Genomic DNA, 9,489 nt, shown 5'->3' on the forward strand with positions numbered 1-9,489 from the left:
TGCTAAGCTAATCACTTTTTATGATTAATTTAATCGTATCCCCACAAAAACCCTATGAGGTAAGTACTGTAATGATCCTCATTTAGAGTTTCAGAGAGGTTTGGAAGCTTCCAAAAATCGCACAGCACACTAAGCCATTTTGCAGAACCAGAATTCTAAACCAGGTGTGTTTGCCTCCAGGGCCCTTACTCTTTATCAAACTGTGTACAGGGACATCTTAGTGGTTTGATTCATTCATCCGTTCATTTATTCACTCAATCAAGTTTACAAAGTGCCTAATAAGTAGCAAGATAGAATCCCTCCCTCTAAGGAACTCAGAGTCCAGCAGGGAAGGTGTGATATGTCCACAAGTAACCACACCTGGAAGTAGAAAATTATGGCTTTTGTATATAAGGGCCAGTGGAGATTTATTCATCTATATAACACACACTGAGAATCTGCTATGTACTGAACACTACGCCCAGCACTGGGAATAAGTGAAAGATAAATATGGCACAATCTAATCATAATTTAATGGGGTAGACAGAAATTTAAATACGTTATTACAGTTGTAAGGAATTAAGTTGTGATTTTAAAAGTAGGAAAAAAGTAAATGGGCACCTGGGTAGCTCAGTCAGTTAAGTGTCTGACTCTTGATTTTGGCTCAAGTCATGATCTCACAGTTTTATGAGTTCAAGCCCCGTGTTGGGCTCTGTGCTGGCCATGGGAGCCTGCTTGGGATTCTCCCTCTCTCTCTGCCCTTCACCCCACTCATGCTCTCTCTATCTCTCTCAAAATAAATAAATAAACTTTAAGAAATGTGCAAAAAGTACATAAATAGAGTAGAAGAAATGAGTTGTGTTCGAGACAGGGGACAGAGGCAGAACTGGGTAACCTCTGAGCCACCAAAGCAGAAAGGAGCACAGAAAATGTGTGATGACAATTCAGGAGCATGTATTTTCTGGTGGATGAGGGAAGGCTTCGTGGAGGAGAGGGCACATGAGCTGGCACTTTTCAACAGGTAAGTTTTAGAGGGGAAGAGTTAGAACAGAGATATCCTGGAGACCTAGAAGCCAGTTATCAGGTAATTATAGTAGGACAGGCGGCGAGGAGAACAGAGATAGTGAGGTAATTGGGGGATGGAGAGGAGGGAGGAGTGTTAAGGATAACTGCTTAAATGGGGACAAGTCAAAGGGGGAGCGAAGTGTTGTGAATCTGGGTAATTAGAGGGATAGTAATGAATCCAGCTCTTCCTGAAAGCTCCCGCAAAAGGGTGATGGTGCCTTGGCCTTCTGAGATGGGGAGGTAGAGCTCTGCTGGGTGTTCTGACCCAGGACCGCCTCATGAAGCTTGAAATGGCCAAGTCATGCTGCTGTGCTCTGAAGATCATAGAGGACCTGGGAGCATCACCATGAAAAGGCTGGTCGGGCACCTGCACACCCAGCCCAGTTTCATCTTTCCTTCATCAAACACTCCATGTGCTTCTACTCTGTGCCAGGTGGTGCTGGGAAACCAATCTGGGTGACCTTACGGTCAAACAGATCTCCATTAGGCAGGCTCAAAAAATCTCAGATTAAGAAGGAGGATTTCCTGGGGCCTCTGGATGGGTCAGTCTGTTAAGCATCTGACTCTTGATTTCAACTCAGGTAGTGGTCTCACGGTTTGTAAGATTGAGCCAGGAGTCAGGTTCCACACCGGCAGCACAGAGCCTGCTTGGGATTCTCTCTCTCTCTCTGTCTCTCTCAAAATGATTTAAAAAAAAAAAGAAGCTTTCCTGATTACTACTTCTACACTGCTTCTTACAGTGTGACAAAGTGTTATTAGAGAAACATACAAGAAGGGGTAGTTGGCTCTGTCTGGGGATCAGGGAAGGCTTCCCCGAGGAGGTGAATTTTCAGCTGAAGCTTTCAGATTGAGGAGGACCTCCTTCAGTTGTGGGAGTTGATATTTCAGGTGAAGGGAACAGCTCTCCCCCATGAGTCCGGCTGGAATTCAGACTTCTCCCAGAGCTACCAAAAAAACATCATGCGGGAAATAATTTTTCCAGTGTCCTGCAGGGGTCGCTGCTGCCCCAGGCTGAAGCTGCCACCTCTCGACTGCCCCAGTTCTTTCCAACAGAACTCAGAGTCTGTCTTTGCTGGGGTAGTGGTGAGGTACACTCTGGACCTGCTTCCATCGAAGGAGTGGGCTCAGGGGTAGCAGTCCCCCCTGAAGCCTGAAGAAATCATCTGAGCTCTGTCAATGGCACTTGGGGGGAGGGGTGTAGTAGGTACAGATATTTTTCTGTCTCTGGGTCACCACAAGTTTATTAAAATAAAAGCAACTGTGGGTAAATGCTGCCATCTGTGCTGCCCCCCCCCCCAACAAATAAGGCCCCAGACTAGACGCAGGGGTTGAAGCTGCTTTAAAACACCCCAAGGACTTAACTGAAAACTCACACTCCCCATGCTTCTGGGGCTTAAGATCTTGAGCTCATTCTTCAGTATCTCTCCTCAGGAAGGTGGGGTGGGCTGCCCCGTGAGGTGGAGGTGAAGACCCCTGAGTCTGCTCCACAGACTGAGAGGCCCCCTAAGCCTAGAGCCCTGCTGCGGGGCTCTGTGCCAAGAGCCCCCGTGAGCCATGGCCTCGAAAGGGCAGCGGTGATTTTTTTCACATAAATATATCGCACTTAAATGAGTTTAGACAGCATGACATCAGAGAGTAATTAAATTGGTTTGGGTTGGAATTCCGTTTCCAATTCCTGAGTTCAGGTTTGTAAAAGATTTTTCTGAGCACCTGCAGGCATATGTGTGTGTGTGTGTGTGTGTGTGTGTGTGTGAAGTATTTTCACTGGAAAGGATTCAAAACTTAAAAAAAAAAAAAAAAAAAAACTGGAGCACACAGGCAGCATTACGCCATTCTTCCTTCTTGGAAAAATCCCTCAGCCTTATACAAGCCTCCTTCAAGCCCTCAGTCAGTTGTGCAGGAGAAAGGGGGCGGTCGGCTTTCTCCTTTCAAGAACGAGTTATTTTCAGCTGCTGACTGGAGACGGTGCACGTCTGGATACGAGAGCATTTCCACTATGGGATTGGATACAAACACACACCCGGCAGACTTAAAGAGTCTCAGACTGAGGAGAAAGCCTTTCCTTCTGCTGCTACTGCTGCTGCCGCTGCTTTTGAGGGTCCACTCCTTTCATGGTTTTTCCTGCCAAACCAGAGGCACCTTCGCTCCTGCCGCCGTTCTCTTTGGTGTCATTCAGCGGCTGGCCAGAGGATGAGACTCCCCAAACTCCTCACTTTCTTGCTTTGGCACCTGGCTTGGCTGGACCTGGAATTCATCTGCACTGTGTTGGGTGCCCCTGACTTGGGCCAGAGACCCCAGGGGGCCAGGCCAGGATTGGCCAAAGCAGAAGCCAAGGAGAGGCCCCCTCTGGCCCGGAGCATCTTTAGGCCAGGGGGTCACAGCTATGGTGGGGGGGCCACCAATGCCAGGGCAAAGGGGGGCACCGGGCAGACAGCAGGCCTGACACAGCCCAAGAAGGATGAACCCAAAAAGCTGCCCCCCAGATCGGGTGGCCCTGAACCCAAGCCAGGACACCCTTCCCAGACAAGGCAGGCTGCAACGCGGACTGTGACCCCAAAAGGACAGCTTCCTGGGGGTAAGTCACCCCCAAAGGCAGGATCTGTCCCCAGCCCCTTCCTGCTGAAGAAGGCCAGGGAGACTGGGCCCCCTCAAGAGCCCAAGGAGCCGTTCCGCCCGCCCCCCATCACACCCCACGAGTACATGCTCTCGCTGTACAGGACGCTGTCCGATGCTGACAGAAAGGGAGGCAACAGCAGCGTGAAGTTGGAGGCTGGCCTGGCCAACACCATCACCAGCTTTATTGACAAAGGGCAAGGTGAGGGGGTGGGGGGGGCAGGGGCACGGCTGAGAGGGAGGGGCATCTGCATGCGTGGAGGGGCCTTTCAGAGCCCTGACACAGCACCGGTGGGAGATAGCACATGCATCGGCCTGGGGTAGTATCTGGAACTGACCCCCCACGTACCGGGTCTGAGGCTGCTGGCAAGTCAGAGCCAATCCCTGCAAGGTGCAGAGGGGGTTACTGAAGCCCAGAGAGGGGACAAGAACTGCCAGTTGGTGGCAGAGTCGGGGACCACACTCTAAGACTCTTACCAGGCCATGCTCTGTTCCTATGTGGGCTAGCCAGACTTTCCAGTCTCCAGAGGTTTGTAGGTTTTCTCAGATGGCAGAGAGAGAGATTAATCTCTAGAAACCCGTGGTTCAGCAAATCTGCCTTCAAGCTAGGGGGCAGAGGAGGCAGGATAGGTGAAGACAGCAAATGAGGCATCTGGGAGTCATGGAACGACATTTAAATGTATGATGTGGGGGGTGCAACAGACTTAGGGTCTTAACTCACAATGTGACCTTGAGGGAGTCCCTTTTCTCTTTGGTGTCTCAGTTTCCCCATCTGCACAACTATATGGGTGTTGGACTGGGTGATTTCTTCCTTTCTTTTTTTTTTTTTTTTTAAAGTTTATTTACAGGGGGTGGGGGGCAGAGAGAAAAGGTGAGAGAGAGAATCCCAAGCAGGCTCTGCACGGCTAGTGCAGAGCCTGATGCGGGGCTCGAACTCACAAACCGTGAGATCATGACCCTCTGAGCTGAAACCGAGAGTTGGATGCTTAACCGTCTGAGCCACTCAGGCACCCCAAGACTGGGTGATTTCTGAGAGCCATTTAAATATGAACACTTTGTGTCCTGTCCTAAACACATCATTTTTATCATCAGCCCAGGAGGGTATCTGTTCCCTTCACTTCTCCTTATGCTTGGTTAGCATTACTGTTTTGGCGTTTCCCTCTCTACTTGCTGTGTGATCTCAGCAAGTCCCTTCCCCTCTCAGGGCCTCAGTTTCTCCGTAAGTGTGAAAAGAGAGATGGATTACTTATTGCCATGGTTGCTTGCAGTTCATATGCTCTGGTTCTGTGAGTCTTAAGACTTTGCTGGCAGGGTGGGGGAGGGGTCAGATATTGGGAGAGGCTCCTCATTAGAGCCAGCCGGCCGGGCCAGTGGGGGAATGACAGGGTGGGAGGAAGCAGGAGGCAGCAGGTCTGGCTGGGGTGGGGGAGGTGGCCTGGCTGCCTGCCCAGCCGGGGAAAGCTGTGACCCCTTGGGGGCTCATAAAATAAGTCCTTGTGCCCCCCAGCTCTAAGGGAACTTGCAGAGGGGGAGATGGGGAGTTTAAAGGCCTAATTAGTCACCTTCTAGAGCAATGTATGAATGCTTCCCAATGGCAAATTGGTATTTAGGAAAGAGAGTATGCTGATTCAGACACATGGCAGAGTTTCTCGTACACAGCCGTATGTTTATACATATATGCTGAATCACACACACATGTATGCATGTGAACACACACCTTCTTACACGTACACACGGAACCTTCTTACAGATACACATATATACGCAAGCACAATCACGTGCACATGTCACTCACGTATACTTTACCTTTCATATTCACATATAAACCCAATCATACACACACACACACACACACACACACATGCACAAACTGTCACTTACACACATGCTCATATACCCAGCATGGTAAGACATGTACACACCAAAATCATTGGACTAGGAAGCAAGGGAAATTGGATTGTAACTTTATCATTAACTACCTGCAAATTTACACAAGTCACTTTTCCCTCTCTGTGCCTCATCTGTAAAATGAGAACACCAAGATCTTCTTTAAGGTATAGTGGAAGCAGTTCAGGATTCAGTATAAAAAGTTCTAGACTAGGGGCACCCGGGTGGCTCAGTCGGTTAAGCGTCCGACTTCAGCTCAGGTCATGATCTCACAGTTCATGAGTTCAAGCCCTGCATCAGGCTCTGTGCTGACAGCTCGGAGACTGGAGCCTGGAGCCTGCTTTAGATTCTGTGTTTCCCTCTTTCTCTGCCCTCCCCTGCTCATGCTCTGTCTCTCTGTCTCTCAAAAATAAAAATAAGCATTAAGAAAAAAAAAGTTCTAGAGTTCCAGCTCTGCTTTTTCCCAGCTGGGTGATCTTGGGCAAGTCACCTAATTTCTCTGAGCCTCAGGTTCCTCCTCTGGAAAATAGGGCTAATTATAATACCCACCCCACCTATCTCTCCAATGAGATATCATATAAAATAATAGATGGGAGAGGGACAGCTAGAGGCATCTCTGATACGCATTGTCTTTGACACAAACACCCAGAATCTTTCAAATCACCACAGCCACAGTTACAGATGAACAACCCTTGTTTATTTTGGTAGGCTGTTTCAGAAGCTCCCTTATTTTGAAAAAGCCTCTCGCGGTTTGGGTCTTGGCCTCTGTCAGAGTCGGGGAGAGGTCAAAGAAAGCTATCTCCAGAGGGGAGAGAGCTGTGGCCCTTCCCTGAGGCCTCGAGGTGACTGGCTCCCTTGGTGAGGTTGCAGGGAATGACTTCTGGGTGTTCTCTCTAGATGACCGAGGTCCTGTGGTCAGAAAGCAGAGGTACGTGTTTGACATTAGTGCCCTGGAGAAGGATGGGCTGCTAGGGGCCGAGCTGCGGATCTTGCGGAAGAAGCCCTCAGACGCGGCCAAGCCAGTGGCCCCCGGCATCAGGCGGGCTGCCCAGCTGAAGCTGTCCAGCTGCCCCAGCGGCCGGCAGCCGGCAGCCTTGCTGGATGTGCGCTCCGTGCCAGGCCTGGACGGATCTGGCTGGGAGGTGTTCGACATCTGGAAGCTCTTCCGAAACTTTAAGAACTCAGCCCAGCTGTGCCTGGAGCTGGAGGCCTGGGAACGGGGCCGGGCCATGGACCTCCGTGGCCTGGGCTTCGACCGGGCTGCCAGGCAGGTCCACGAGAAGGCCCTGTTCCTGGTGTTTGGCCGCACCAAGAAACGGGACCTGTTCTTTAATGAGATTAAGGCCCGCTCCGGCCAGGATGATAAGACTGTGTATGAGTACCTGTTCAGCCAGCGGCGAAAAAGGCGGGCCCCACTGGCCACGGGCCAGGGCAAACGGCCCAGCAAGAACCCCAAGGCCCGCTGCAGTCGGAAGGCACTGCATGTCAACTTCAAGGACATGGGCTGGGATGACTGGATCATCGCGCCCCTTGAGTATGAGGCCTTCCACTGTGAAGGGCTATGTGAGTTCCCCTTGCGCTCCCATCTGGAGCCCACGAACCATGCAGTCATCCAGACCCTGATGAACTCCATGGACCCTGAGTCCACGCCACCGACCTGCTGTGTGCCCACACGACTGAGTCCCATCAGCATCCTCTTCATTGACTCTGCCAACAACGTGGTCTATAAGCAGTATGAGGACATGGTTGTGGAGTCTTGTGGCTGCAGGTAGCAGCACTAGCCTTCTGTCTTCCTGGCTGGCACATCCAGGATGCTGGTCACAAGAGCCCCTCCCTGCACTCCCAGAATCAGAGAAGTCGGGAAAATACAGCCGGGACGTCTATACAGCCTGCACGAAAGGGGATTCCGACAGCCTTGCTCTTACTCTCTGAGTGGGAATGGGTTAGAGATTCCTTTCTAGCCACAAGTCCCCTTGTCTGAGGATTTCTGGCCTTCTGCTGCTCTGACTGCCGGGACAGACCCAGGGAGACAGACTGAATGGGACTGAGACCCAGGAGATCTTGTTTTCCCCTGAGACCCAGCCCACAACTTCTCCTTACTTGGGCCTTGTTGGCTTCTGGACTCTCCAGGGAGGGCTCCTCTCGGGAAAGCCACACCTGCCATCCCCGCCTTGAATCACCATTGTGCCTGGTGACTTTCTGCCCCTGGGGCAGATGAGATGCTGATTGGGCAGGGGTGGGCAAGACGGGGAGAGGGCTCGGGCAGGGGTGAGGAGTGTGAGGCTGTTAGACTGTTAGATTAAAATGTACATTGATGAGATAAAAAGCAAAACTGTTACTAAAACGGTGGCAAATTTCTTGTTTACTCCAGGGGACCCAGTGACCTCCTCAAAGCATGACTGACCCACGGAGGGGAGGTGGGTTGCCTGAAGCAAATCAGGACAGACAGTACAAGCTGAGTAGGGCCAATGCTACCTCTAACCCCACTCCCGTTCCTTCCAAAGGCCTTTTGGTCTGGATCTCCATCTGCTTCTCTGGGGTCTGGCAACAGACTTAGGTTTTCTTTTTGACATTCCTCAATCAAGCTTATTGTCTCCTAAGTGGAACCCTACATGGGAGGGAAATTGGAGGTTTCATTTCCTCTAACATCATCCCCACCTCATTCACTACCTGCCCCCCTCCCCATATACTCACAGAATCCACTGGCCACCATTTAGAGGGCCCTCTACCTTTCCGTGGGGAACCTGGGCTGCCAGAGATCTCCTCCCCTGTTGAGGCATCTTCTTTTTGCCACTGACCACTGTTTCTTGAATGATCTTCTGTAGCTCCACTACCCTCCAGCTTAGCACCTTTATCACTCCTCCCCGCTCATCCATCACTTACTACCCATCACCCCAGCTCCAGAAACAGAGCTGGAGTCCTTCCCTTTACATTTTATATTATACAAGTACATAATTATACATTTGATAAGCAATCTCCCCACTAACTTTAGGCAGACCAACGCCAGACACATCCTGACGTTTCCTGCTTGGGGCTTGGCCCAGAGTAAATGCCCACTTCTCTGTATCCACTAGAATTCTTAGTTGGGGGCATGAGGCATGAATGCTTGGGAGGGGAACACAGCCCTCTGGTAGGGGAATTTGGGCACCTAAGTCCTCTTTCTAAGGGCTTAGGACCAGGCTCTGCCTGGCCAAAGAGAGGGAAGACTAAGAGAAGGGAGTCTAGGCCTCCCCTTCCCACCCAGGGGGCCCCAACATTTTCCCCATCTCTCTCCAGCTGGGTCTTTGATTCCCAGGGCTCCTAGCCAAAGCTGTTTCAACAGTAAGGATTCCTGCCCAGCTATGGGCAGATCTTGTGTCCCTTCCCTCTAGGCCCAAAACCTGTGTTGTCAGGACCTGAAACAAGAGCCCGGTGCAGGGGGCAGCCTACCTTTGAGCTGCCTCCCTGGCTTGGAGGCCATTACCTGTCCCTGAGGGGCCAGTTTGAACCTGGAACCTAGCCCTCCCTGGCCAGGCTTCGTTGTGTTTGGCTGGTGGCAGGCCTTCGAGCTCTGGCAGTAAACAAAGGAGCTGCCACAGCAGACAGAGTTCTGGTGTGAAAGAGGAGAGTGAGCCTGGAGGCAGTGCCGGGGAGGCCAACCCGTAGGTTGTGGACACAGGGAGAGCAGTGTAGAAGCAGGGTGGCTGGAAACCCAGGGGCAGAGAGGCAGAGGACGGAGGGGTCACAGGTGGGGCTGGCTCCTACACACACTGATTTTCTGGGCTGTGTGTCCCTACTTTCTTGGAAAGTCTGACAGACTGGAGTGGCACCCTGCCTGAGCCCTGTCAGAGAGCTTCCTGTCATCTCAGCCTCTGTGTTCTTCCTGCTGAAGGCCCGGGCACTGAATCGACTGTTGTGGTCTGGCTTGGTACCTAGGAGCTTCCTTTCCCACCTCAACCTGCTCTA

The 9,489-nt window shown here is 51.4% G+C and overlaps 1 protein-coding gene across 1 annotated transcript; it reads left to right on the forward strand.

The window, feature by feature from the left end:
• Positions 1–2,950: 2,950 nt before the first annotated feature.
• On the forward strand, positions 2,951–7,316 carry GDF5 (growth differentiation factor 5). Its single transcript, XM_049650915.1, has 2 exons — positions 2,951–3,859; positions 6,442–7,316. The coding sequence occupies exons 1-2, from the start codon at positions 3,235–3,237 to the stop codon at positions 7,314–7,316; spliced, it is 1,500 nt and encodes a 499-aa protein (XP_049506872.1). The 5' UTR covers positions 2,951–3,234.
• The last annotated feature ends 2,173 nt before the right edge of the window (positions 7,317–9,489 follow it).

The sequence above is a fragment of the Panthera uncia genome (genome assembly GCF_023721935.1).
Source record: "Panthera uncia isolate 11264 chromosome A3 unlocalized genomic scaffold, Puncia_PCG_1.0 HiC_scaffold_11, whole genome shotgun sequence".
In the NCBI taxonomy this organism is placed as follows: Eukaryota; Metazoa; Chordata; class Mammalia; order Carnivora; family Felidae; genus Panthera; species Panthera uncia.

Bases quoted from the DNA above. Each gene is read 5' to 3' on its own strand.
- GDF5 (XM_049650915.1), top strand. From the start codon at position 3,235: ATGAGACTCCCCAAACTCCTCACTTTCTTGCTTTGGCACCTGGCTTGG. The intron at 3,860-6,441 runs GTGAGGGGGTGG...TGTTCTCTCTAG, and splicing joins CTTTATTGACAAAGGGCAAG to ATGACCGAGGTCCTGTGGTC.